Source organism: Halichoeres trimaculatus, unplaced genomic scaffold (genome assembly GCF_033239565.1).
Source record: "Halichoeres trimaculatus isolate MK-OKI-2021-1 unplaced genomic scaffold, fHalTri1.1 fHalTri1_scaffold_24, whole genome shotgun sequence".
Taxonomy (NCBI): Eukaryota; Metazoa; Chordata; class Actinopteri; order Labriformes; family Labridae; genus Halichoeres; species Halichoeres trimaculatus.
In genome coordinates, this window is record NW_027437202.1 from 6,782,611 (window position 1) to 6,793,834 (window position 11,224).

At 44.6% G+C, this 11,224-nt stretch overlaps 3 protein-coding genes across 3 annotated transcripts; 2 read left to right on the top strand and 1 right to left on the bottom strand.

Annotated features, from left to right (window-relative positions):
- Positions 1-597: 597 nt before the first annotated feature.
- Positions 598-3,425, top strand: LOC141786092 (inosine-uridine preferring nucleoside hydrolase-like). The gene is made up of 8 exons (XM_074664811.1): positions 598-673; positions 1,658-1,836; positions 1,920-2,099; positions 2,230-2,341; positions 2,426-2,562; positions 2,643-2,720; positions 2,813-2,929; positions 3,020-3,425. The coding sequence occupies exons 1-8, from the start codon at positions 658-660 to the stop codon at positions 3,170-3,172; spliced, it is 972 nt and encodes a 323-aa protein (XP_074520912.1). The 5' UTR covers positions 598-657; the 3' UTR covers positions 3,173-3,425.
- A 218-nt stretch (positions 3,426-3,643) lies between these two features.
- unc50 (unc-50 homolog (C. elegans)) lies at positions 3,644-5,988 on the bottom strand. The gene is made up of 6 exons (XM_074664875.1): positions 5,855-5,988; positions 4,915-5,186; positions 4,708-4,828; positions 4,492-4,631; positions 4,296-4,403; positions 3,644-4,183 (listed from the first exon to the last, which is right to left on the bottom strand). Exons 2-6 carry the CDS (start codon positions 5,180-5,182, stop codon positions 4,047-4,049), a joined length of 774 nt encoding a protein of 257 aa, XP_074520976.1. The 5' UTR covers positions 5,183-5,186; positions 5,855-5,988; the 3' UTR covers positions 3,644-4,046.
- A 147-nt stretch (positions 5,989-6,135) lies between these two features.
- On the top strand, positions 6,136-10,949 carry ndufs1 (NADH:ubiquinone oxidoreductase core subunit S1). The gene is made up of 19 exons (XM_074664874.1): positions 6,136-6,265; positions 7,113-7,190; positions 7,281-7,372; positions 7,464-7,571; positions 7,661-7,737; positions 7,829-7,910; positions 8,019-8,149; positions 8,230-8,415; positions 8,481-8,615; positions 8,703-8,817; positions 8,893-9,038; positions 9,121-9,249; positions 9,345-9,474; positions 9,555-9,715; positions 9,799-9,953; positions 10,042-10,217; positions 10,300-10,434; positions 10,523-10,595; positions 10,684-10,949. The coding sequence occupies exons 2-19, from the start codon at positions 7,121-7,123 to the stop codon at positions 10,773-10,775; spliced, it is 2,193 nt and encodes a 730-aa protein (XP_074520975.1). The 5' UTR covers positions 6,136-6,265; positions 7,113-7,120; the 3' UTR covers positions 10,776-10,949.
- Positions 10,950-11,224: the final 275 nt, after the last annotated feature.

Genomic DNA, 11,224 nt, shown 5'->3' on the forward strand with positions numbered 1-11,224 from the left:
AGCTGATGCCCAAACTCCAGCGTCTAGTCTCTTTGAGGCTGAACACATTCGGTCCATTTGAGCCTCCGTGCAAAGACTCGACACACTGACCCCATTTCATCCAAAGAGTGGTCTGAAGTTTGGAGTATATTTAGCCTTAAGGCTTGATATCAGATAACTTCCTACGGCACTGTCTGCACTTTGATTTCAATGAGAGCACGCAGCTTTCTGTGCGTGTTTTCATCCTCAGAGACTCAGTTACAGCCTGCACGGCCTGCAGCTGATCCAACTAACAAGGGCAGGTCCACAAAAACAGTTTGTACCCAACACTGAGACACACTCTTCTCCTTTCTGTGCGTTTTTATGATATAGCATGAAGAGTGTTTCTTCCCCTAAGGAGCTGTTGCCAAAGACTTCTTGTGACCACATGTTCCTCAGGCTTTTAACTCTTTCAGGGATTCAGGCACGCTCTGTTCCACATGCAGCATATAAAAAGTTGGAGCCTCTCCTAAACGAAGAGATTTCAGAAACCAGTTCTTACAGGAGGAGGAGGAGGAGTCAGGGTTGTGTAACACTCGTAAGGGAGACAAACACTTTGAAGTTTTTTTTCTCAGCTGGCTTTAAATGTGCAGACACTGAGCGAGGGTGTGTGTCTTTTGTCCTCTGCACAGAGACGAGATGTCTACTCCGCAGGGTGAGTTCTCTTACATTTCTTTATCTGAGCAAAAACTATGATGGTTAACTGACTTTTATCACCTGCTGTAAAATTAAAGGTGCATTGCAAAGAGTGGAGACTTAAAGAGATTTTTTACTTTAAATTTGGCATTTTGCATTTCAATTTCTTTGATTTTATTAAAATTTGAGACAGTAGTTCAGTCTTTAAACATTTTTCTAGACCTGTCAGGTGAAAGCAACTCACATTAAGTCTGATACCACAACTTTTACAACAAATACAGAAAGTTTGATTCAGATTTAAGTTTTTGCTGTGACCCAAAACTACCTCATGTTGGATTGATGACACAGGAAGTTTCATTCAAGAGTTCCTGGATGTAGGTAAAGTACACACCGTCCCCTGTTTTGCCTGATTATGCAAGAGCCTATGAGACACTGTTTGCAGATCATGACAAGTGATACTCACAAAAGGCTGTAGGGAGGTATGCAACATCCAAAAGACAAAGACCTCAGTGTAATATGTCAGCGCTGGGTGTAGAGCTTGATTCTGCTTCTGGCAAGAGACTGAGATTACAGATATACAAAGATAAGAGGATAATGCTAACAGCTAGCGTTTTGCAAGTTGCATCCATGATACTGAATAAAAAGCTTCACATGAGCTTTTTTTTTTTCCATGGTAAAAGTTTTTAATGACTCAAGCTGCTGACCTCAGCTGGCTTTAAGTTGCTCCCAGATGTTGGTACAGATTGTTCTCTGAAGCCCCCTTTTTGGAAGGAATCCAAGCTCTGCTCCAGGGGCGTAGCAGTCATATGTGCCTCCCTCCTTGGATGTGCCAAAGTGAATCATTTTCATGCTCCCATCAACAGGAAATCTGGAGTCAGCTCCTCCGGACAAGAGCAGGATGTGTTAGGACCTGCTCATGGCAAAGTCCAGAGTCCAAGGTGTGGTCCAGGGCGTGGTCCAGGGTTGAGAATTAAAAACACTCTGTCTTCTTTTTGCCTTTCAGGAAAGAAGAAGGTGATCATCGATGTGGACACCGGTGTGGATGATGCCCAGGCCATCATGATGGCTCTGGCCGCTCCTAACCTGGACATCCTCGCCATCACCTGCACACACGGAAACACAAGTTTGGACAACGCATGCAAGAACACACTCAGGGTCCTGAAAACCTGCAACAGAGAGGATGTGAGTCGAAATCCAGTCAGTTCATGCAGTAAACGTAACTTATCAGGTTTGTCTCAGGAGATCATTTTGTTGCCTGTGCACAGATCGATGTGCACCGCGGCTGTCATGAGCCGATGCTGAGGCTGACACGCAGAGCTGGAGATTTCCACGGGAAGGATGGGCTGGGTGACTCCCCTGATCCAGATGCTCCAGGCTTGGACAAGCTGCATAAGAGGAGGGCTGTGCAGACCTTGATCAGGACCGTAAAAGAGAACCCAGGAGAGGTGGGTGAATGAAAAAACTTAACTGTAAATCTAAATCAGGTTTACAGCTCACACATGCAGGGATTTGCACAGGTTTGCATGTATCAAATATCACCTAAGGGTGCACTTTGATGTTTGTCTCCATGTGCAGGTGACCGTGGTTGCAACAGGGCCCCTCACGAACTTGGCCTGTGCAGCAATCCAGGACCAACACTTCCCTAAAAAGCTTAAAGCGCTCTACATCATGGGAGGAAACACTGAGTGTGAGCCTGTTTGTGTCTCTAAATCTCCTCCATCTGTGTGAGAGAGTCAGCATGGAGCTGAGTTTAACATGTGTGTGTGTTCAGCCAGAGGAAACACCACAGCCTGTGGAGAGTTCAACTTCGTGGCCGACCCTGAGGCTGCTTACATCGTGCTGGACCGCTTCACCTGCCCCATCTACATCACCACCTGGGAGTTCACCTGCAGGAACAGCCTGCCCTGGGTGTGTGACACGTTTGTTACAGGAGTTAAAGCTAATCCCTGAATCAGATATCTACAGCTCTGTGCTTTTCTGTCCCTCAGTCTTTCTGCGATGAGTGGCTGGCTCAGGACACGCACAAGGCTCGTTTCATGAAGAAGATTTACCAACACACCATGAAGGTGAGTTTGATTCCTCCTCACACATTTACAAACATGTTCAAACACAGTGAGTTTCATGTCCTCTCATTGTGGTTATTTGATTTTACCTGCAGATGGCAAAGTCCAGCACGTACCAGAAGGAGGTGGTGGAAGGTCCTGGCTTCAACACCTGCGACTGTTACGCCATGGCTGCAGCAATCGATGAGTCTTTGGTGCTGGAAACAGACGAGGTGAAACATCCTTTGGTTTTAATCCAGCAGATCTGGCTCTGATGTCAGGGAGTGGTGTCAAAATAAGGAGTCTGAATTTCTCTCCCTCAGGTCGCGGTGACAGTGGAGCTGCAGGGGAAATACACCAGAGGGATGATGGTGCTGGACTACATCGAGGTGCTAAAGAAGGAGCGCAAGGCCATCATCTTAAAGAAGGTTGACCTGGTGAAGTTCAAGCAGCTGCTCATGAACGCACTCAAATAAACTTAACTGTGAGAAACAATGAGAAGAATAACTTCCATTACTTTTATACAACGCTAAGAGATGCAGGGGGACTGAATGTTTTTGTAACTCTCTCATACCCAATGTCTCAGCTGAGGGTAATAAAGTTTTATAACTCTGGTGTAATGTCTTCATCTCCAACCTTATTCATGTGACAGTTATGAACTTGGACTCTGAAAACAGCAGTTGAATGGGAGATGGCTTATCACATGACCAGTATGGCACTTTTCATCAGTCCAATTTCATGACTAATTTCTTTAAATCACTGTAAATCAAAAGTAATGGTGTTTTTTGTAACATCTCCACAATGGCACCACCTAGAGGCCTTAAAATATAACCACAACACCTGCATCTGCTTTCATTACAAGCAACAACAAAGTCCTGTGAGTGTAACTTCTCTCTCCAGGAAGCAAGGTAATTTAAGTTAATAAAACCTTTTATTGAAAGTGCTGGAATGTACACTTTAAGAAAAAAGAAAAGAAAATAAAGTCCGTACCCCAGCTTCTTCCACTTTCCTTTTTTCTCCTCAATAATCAGGAAATTTAAAGTCTTTTTTTTTCAAAGAAAAGTCACATTTCATCCTCTTCAGAAACAATAACAGCTGTTATATTACAACCTGAAACTATTTACAAATCATACAAAAAGAACAACAATAAAAGCTGTTTTTTTTAACCCCACTGTTTCTGCAAACACATCATTATTCAACCTTTAAGGAGCTCAACAAATGAGCCAAACTGAAAACCACAGAGTCAATCATCCGCCAAGTTGAGTCCTCAGCTGTCAGAAGCTGGAAACAGAGTCTTTGTCACCAGGATGTGAGTTGAAAAAGAAGCAAAATCCAGTGTCCAGACTGGTCTCACTGGACTCTGAACTTGTAGAACCAGCAGAGACCTTTAGTGAAGTTCCAGCCCAGCGAGATGGAGAGGACGTAAATGAGGCCGAGCAGAGCAAACGGGTAGAGCAGCACCACCGTGTTCTTCAGGAAGGGGAGAGCTGTGATGAATGAAACAGGAAGAAAAACGTCACAATCACCAGGTGAATGCTCACATGTCTCTGAGAGTCATTTTTCTCCATAATCTGTGTTTGTACTAGGAAGGTGACTTACCGTTGTACCCTAAGAATGTGATGTAGAGATAATAACCGATGGCGATGAGCCACAAAGTATTCCCAATAAAATATCCCAGAAACCAGTCTGAGTTAATCACCACGATGTCTGAAACACACACATAGACACAGAAATATAAGAATCTAAGCTTACAGATTGTTGGTACGGCGTTTAATTAAGCACAGAATCTGCTCACGGTTAATGAAGAAGAGCTGAAGGAAGTGGAGGATGACTAAGAGAGGGTAGAAGGCGTTCAAGTGAACGTCGAATGCATATCCCCACTCCACGTCGAAGTTTCTGCTGGGTTGTTTCAGCAGGTATTTGTTAGTGATGATCCTGAAACAGACAAAACAAATCAAGTCTCTCCTGAAGCCAAAGATGATGTTTCTTTTAATCAGCACTTTCTCCTTACCACATTAGAGTTGATATGAGCAGACCGACACCTATACAGTCAACAAAGACGACCCACAGGAGCAGCTTCAGAGTCTCCAGGACCCCCATGTCCAAAACTAGACCAAAGCCGACTGTTGACACTGCAGAGAAACAGAGGAGAGTTCAGTTATCATCAAATCCAGATAGGGTTAAATCAAACAACCTCAAAAGATGCTTGTAGACATACCACAGAGCCAGATGCTGAGCAGCGCCAGGAAAGCAGGGTCATCTCTGGCCCACTGGTCCTTAGTCTGTTTCCTGTAGTGGAAGTTTCTGTAGACTCTCTGTGGGGACGTGAAGAGGTAAAGCATCTGCCACAGAGCAAATTCAAAGTCCATCTGTCTGAAGTGGAGCAGCCTTCGCAGATATTTGTAGCGTTTGGCACCAGCCGTGTGACGTGCAGCATCCCTGGATCCAAGGGCTCCGTTTGTGTGGGGGGAGGTGGTCGGCAACATGGTGCTGATGGGAAATGAAGAGAATATATAAAGAATAATATGCGTATGTTAAAAAAAAGGTGGGAGCTGAACAGATGCATCAGTATGGTATTCTACAGATTATAAATTGAACATAATGTTGTACAATATTTAAATTAATGCAGCAGATTGCTGTATCGTGATACTGAAGTTATATCATATGAGTCACCCAGTGATCCCCTTAACATTTAAGAAAAGTTAGTTTGTAGATTCGTAATGACAGGTTGACTGAAAGACTTCTCACAAAAATTAAGCTTAAAATATTGAACTACGAACTGTTACCACATTATCTTTAAGGAAAAACTGCTTACACAGAATGACATCACAGGATGAGGGAATGCTATGTCAACACCTGCTGCTTTAGCCCTCTATTACATCGAGACACACCTTACTATTCAAACGTATACTCATAGTGCTCACTAAACTGCATAAGTTACAGCTAAATTAAGATTTGACACTCTTAATTCAGAGATTTGTTCAGTTTTCTTGTGAGCAGACACTGTTTGCTAACCGTCGTAATTAGCTAGATGCTAACTCGCAGAGCAAGATGATAAGGCCTGGGCAGTTTAATATAACAAAATCCAGCGTGAAATAAGCTGTATGTGTAATATATCCGCTAAACAACTTAAATATTTTGTAATAAATAAAATTCACCTGTTTTGCTGAACTCCTTCACAGGAGAAAGCACCCACTCTTGTTTGTATTTGTAGCCGTGCGATGCTTCCTGAAGTGTCGCGAAAGTGAACACGTAGCTACTTCCGGTAATGTTATGTTATATTAAAATTCATTTTTTTAAAAATTTATTTTTTGGTATTTAATTTCATTCTGTATTTTTTCGTTCTATTGTGCAGTTTAATTTTGTTGTATTATTTTTAAATTATTTTTAGAAATAGGTCATAGTTTCGTCCACTAGACAGCGGCATGGCTTGACTTCGGATGCTAACCGCCATTAAAACCACCGAAGAAGAAGCATCCACCGGGCTAGTTCCGCTAACTGAGCCGAAGCCTGTGAGTGTTGTAACTTATATCACCGCTGTTCTGGTCCAGAAGGCCAAATAGCGAAAGGTAAGAATCAGAAACATTAAATGCCTTTATCTACCTCCTAATTACGCGTTACCAGATATCAGATCAGAAGAAAATTGACAGATTTGACCTTATTACCCTGAATAACCTGCTTACAACACAGCACTGCCCGTGTCCTTGAGTATCACTGTTAGCCGACAAGCTAAGAGTCCTCTCTCTAGAGTTCATGCTGTTTATGTCTCCATGATGCTCAAATCAGTCTGCAGTTTTGTAATGCTTAAGTTTTCTTATATTTAACAGTATATTCTTCCCATAATATTTGTTATATAATGCTTTAAATGCGTGGATGAGTGACGTAACAAGTTGTTGTTGACAGTGACAGCTAATAATGCAGCTAGCTCAAATGTTAATGTTGTGGCTGTGGATATAAACACTATCAGAGGGTTAAAATCTGTATAGTATGTGCGCATAAAGCTGTTTGAGTTTTTGTATGAACACCCTCTTTATGAATAAATGATTATTTAACTTCATAACAAACACATATTTACTGTAAAGTCTTCCTCTTAAAAGATAAACAAGGGATAAAACATGATGATAATATTGTAGTATTTTCACACTTTTCTTATAAGTATTATTAATTATATGTTATTTTCTATTGATGGAATTGAGTTTTCTTGATTTAAATTAGTGTTAATTTAATTATACCTCAGTCATGTCACTATTAGGTTATTTGTTGATGAGAAAATGTGCAAGGTCAAGAGATGTACAGTGTCACCTTATCTAAAAAATCTATTGGTCATGTTTACTCACTTTTCCACATAAATCTGCAAGAGTAAAAGACGCAATCATCTTTGAAAATATGAGAATTAAGTCTGTTTTCCTCTCACAGCGTGCGTCATGTTGCGTCTGCCGACTGTCGGCCGGGCCCTGGCCGGAGCTGCCAAGAGCAGCCTGGCTGGTAACACAGGTAAGAGCTGTTAATGTGTTTAAAAATCAGTGTTATAAAATCAGAATAACTGCTTTAGTTTGACTTTGTGTCCTTGTTTTGATCCCTTAGTGCGTACTTCAGTGCGAGCTGCCAGCAACATGGTGGAAGTGTTTGTGGATGGGAAACCAGTGGAGGTGGAGCCTGGAACGACAGTGCTGCAGGTCAGAAACATCAGATTGTTTCCCTGATAGATGTGGATATGTTATATCCCTGTGCAGGGAATGATAGGAACTACTTTGATTTCTCCTTCAGGCCTGTGAGAAAGCAGGGATCCAGATCCCCAGATTCTGTTACCACGAGCGTCTCTCAGTGGCTGGAAACTGTCGCATGTGTCTGGTGGAGATCGAGAAAGCTCCAAAGGTAAGAGTGTATCTGTTTCTCAAGTTTTCTCAAGGAACTTTTCATTACAGCTCTCTTATCATGTATGTGCCCCCTCCTCTGTCTTTTAGCCAGTTGCAGCTTGTGCCATGCCCGTCATGAAGGGCTGGAACATCCTCACCAACTCAGAGAAAACACGCAAAGCCAGGTACTAAACCTAACATTTCATGAACTCAAAGGTTAAACTCTTTTATCGTCGTGATTCTCTGATGTTTTCTCTCATGTTTGTGTCTCTTCAGAGAGGGAGTGATGGAGTTCTTGTTGGCCAACCATCCTCTGGACTGTCCCATCTGTGATCAGGGAGGAGAGTGTGACCTGCAGGTAACTCTGCAACCGCTTCTTCAAGACTGAAGAGTTGAATTATCCAAACTTATGAGAAAATTTTGATTTAAACTTTTTTTCTTTAAATCTTTGCTTTTGTATTTCCAGGATCAGTCCATGCAGTTTGGCTCAGACCGCAGTCGATTCACAGAAGGAAAGAGAGCAGTGGAGGACAAAAACATCGGCCCTCTTATTAAGACCATCATGACCCGCTGCATCCAGTGCACACGCTGCGTCCGGTAAGTGTGTCACAAAAAAGTTCAGTCCACTCCCAAGATCCTCCTATACCATGTTTACTGACCTGTATGTGTCCCTGCAGCTTTGCCAGTGAGATCGCAGGCGTTGAAGACCTGGGGACGACAGGCAGAGGGAACAACCTGCAGATCGGGACGTATGTGGAGAAGATGTTCATGTCAGAGCTGTCGGGTAACGTCATTGACGTCTGTCCTGTCGGAGCACTCACCTCTAAACCCTACGCTTTCACTGCAAGACCCTGGGAGACAAGGTGAGGCAGAGTTTAAAAACCTTTTACATCTGATTGTACTTGAGCCTAACTCTTCCTCTGCGCAGGAAAACGGAGTCCATCGATGTTCTGGACGCTGTGGGGAGTAACATCCTGGTGAGCACGAGAGGCGGTGAGGTGATGAGGGTGATGCCGCGGCTGAATGAGGATGTGAACGAGGAGTGGATCTCTGATAAGACCAGGTAAAAAGCTCAGGATGTTTTTAGGGTTTTGTTTTTTAGATGCACCCACTGAAGAAAAGTCACAGAAAACCTCACACTGTGTCTCAGGTTTGCGTACGACGGTTTGAAGAGGCAGAGGTTAACTCAGCCGCTGGTGAAGGACGCCTCAGGTCAGCTGACCCCGACCACATGGGAGGACGCTCTCACACGTGCTGCAGGAGCAGTAAGTGTTGCTTTTCTCTGAAACTGATCATTTGTGAGCTTGTGTGTTAAAACTTTGATGTGTGTGTGTTTGCAGCTGCAGAGCGTGCAGGGCAATGAGGTTGCAGCCATCGCAGGAGGGATGGCGGACGCTGAAACTCTGGTTTTGCTCAAAGATTTCCTCAACAAACTGGACTCAGAGAACCTGTGCACTGAGGAGCTCTTCCCCATGGCTGGAGCAGGGTCAGGGTGTTTGCATTTAAGAATTTCAGCAACACAGGATGATAAAAGATGAGTTTTTAACCCGTGCTGTCTGTGTCTGCAGCACTGACCTGCGCTCAAACTACCTGCTGAACTCCCGCATCACCGGCATCGAGGAGTGCGACCTGCTGCTGCTCGTGGGAACAAACCCACGCTACGAAGCCCCGCTTTTCAACGCAAGAATCCGCAAGAGGTAAAGTCGGACTAAACGTGCATGTAGAGCTCATCACCTCACGTCTGTTCCTTCTCCTGCAGCTGATCATCCTCTTCCTCCTCTTCCTCTCTAAGCTGGCTCCATAACGAGCTGCGTGTCGCCATGGTGGGCCACCAAGTCGATCTGAGCTACTCATACGACCACCTGGGAGAGGAGACGTCAGTGCTGAAGGAGCTGGCTAACGGCACACATCCCTTCAGCGAGGTAACACACTCACACACACACATGCAGCATGACACACCTTTTATTCTGCAGCATCTGATTCAGGACTCATTTCTCTTCAGACCCTTGCAGCTGCAAAGCGTCCAGTCGTGGTTGTGGGCAGCAGCGCCCTGCAGAGAGAAGACGGAGCGGCCATCCTGAGCACCGTGTCCACCATCGCTCAGAACGCCAGAAGCAGCAGCGGCGTGGAGGAGGGCTGGAAGGTCCTCAACGTCCTGCACAGGTACATCCTGGTGTTTGAAGTTGAGTTGACACATTTTAACACACATCAGCACACTAATCTATCCGATGTGTGTGTGTGAGCAGAGTGGCGAGTCAGGTAGCTGCGCTGGATTTGGGCTACAAGCCAGGTGTGGACGCCATCCGCAACAATCCCCCGAAAATCCTGTTCCTGCTCGGAGCGGACGCCGGCTGCATCACCAGAGCAGACCTGCCCAAAGACAGCTTCATCATCTACCAGGGTACACACACACACACACACACACACACTCATTCACACACACACGCATGTAAAAGCAGCCGTTCTCATCTTTGGATCAACTCCTCCAGGTCATCACGGTGATGTCGGAGCACCAATGGCTGACATCATCCTGCCCGGTGCTGCGTACACGGAGAAGAACGCCACATACGTGAACACTGAGGGCCGCAGCCAGCACACCCGCGTGGCCGTCACCGCTCCTGGGATGGCCCGAGAGGACTGGAAGATCATCAGAGCGCTGTCTGAGGTACTCAGCGAGCAGAATCTGGTTCATGCTTTCACTTTACAACAAGCTGAATTTAAAACTCTGACTCTCTGTTTTGTTTCAGCTGGCGGGCATCACGCTGCCCTATGACTCTCTGGAAGAGGTCCGATCCAGACTGGCAGAGGTCTCTCCTAATCTAGTCCGTTATGATGATGTTGAGGAGGCGAACTACTTTAAACAAGCCAATGAACTCGCACAGGTACTCACAAAAGTTTAGCTTTAACCAGGAAGTTGATTTTTTAAAATCAGACGTTCTGACGTTTGTCTTTGCTGTGTGTGACTCTCAGGCCGTGAACCAGGACCTCCTCGCTGCTCCTCTGGTCCCTCCTCAGCTCTCAGCGAAGGACTTCTACATGACAGGTGAGACACTTTTTCTTTTTAACTCATTTTAAGGATTATTAAGCAGAAGGATGTGGAGGAATCTCCTCTCTCTCCTCTCTGTGCTCAGACTCCATCAGCAGAGCTTCCCAGACGATGGCCAAATGCGTCAAAGCCGTGACGGAGGGAGCCGCCGCCGTGGAGGAGCCATCGGTTTGCTGAACATCCACTAATAAACTCTTCTGTGGAGATCTCAACACACACAGTGTCTCTCTAATTTAAAGTCGTACTTGATGCTTGTTGTTTTGATCGTTTTCACTCCGACAGTCAGAGCGGTCTTTGTTGAATAAAGGTGAGAAATGTATACTCTATGAATAAATCTTACAAATGTCTTTACTCTGGTGTGACGGCTTTTTCTTTTCTGGATTTTTTCATGTCGAGTTGTTTTGGTGTGAAGGATGAAATACCTGCTGTGTCCACAGGAGGGCACCTAAAAGTCCCTCACAGGAAAAACATCAATCAGGAAGACATTTTCAACTTTCAACTTAATTTGATCAAAAAGTCTTTTTGAGGTAGTTTTGTGTTTTATTTACAAAAGAAAAACCTTCAGGGGTTAAACACACGTCCTCCAGAGTCCTGAAAACAATGTTTACATGTGACCTGAGCAGATC

Excerpts from the sequence above, each read along its gene's own strand:
- unc50 (XM_074664875.1), bottom strand. The coding sequence starts at position 5,182 with ATGTTGCCGACCACCTCCCCCCACACAAACGGAGCCCTTGGATCCAGG. Across the intron at positions 4,829-4,914 it reads GCTCAGCATCTGGCTCTGTG|TGTCAACAGTCGGCTTTGGT; the intron begins GTATGTCTACAA and ends GTTTCTCTGCAG. Across the intron at positions 4,404-4,491 it reads TCAGCTCTTCTTCATTAACC|ACATCGTGGTGATTAACTCA; the intron begins GTGAGCAGATTC and ends TGTGTGTTTCAG.
- ndufs1 (XM_074664874.1), top strand. The coding sequence starts at position 7,121 with ATGTTGCGTCTGCCGACTGTCGGCCGGGCCCTGGCCGGAGCTGCCAAG. Across the intron at positions 8,150-8,229 it reads CAGTGCACACGCTGCGTCCG|CTTTGCCAGTGAGATCGCAG; the intron begins GTAAGTGTGTCA and ends GTGTCCCTGCAG. Across the intron at positions 8,818-8,892 it reads TCACACGTGCTGCAGGAGCA|CTGCAGAGCGTGCAGGGCAA; the intron begins GTAAGTGTTGCT and ends GTGTGTTTGCAG.
- LOC141786092 (XM_074664811.1), top strand. Across the intron at positions 2,721-2,812 it reads TTTACCAACACACCATGAAG|ATGGCAAAGTCCAGCACGTA; the intron begins GTGAGTTTGATT and ends TTTTACCTGCAG. Across the intron at positions 2,930-3,019 it reads TGGTGCTGGAAACAGACGAG|GTCGCGGTGACAGTGGAGCT; the intron begins GTGAAACATCCT and ends TCTCTCCCTCAG.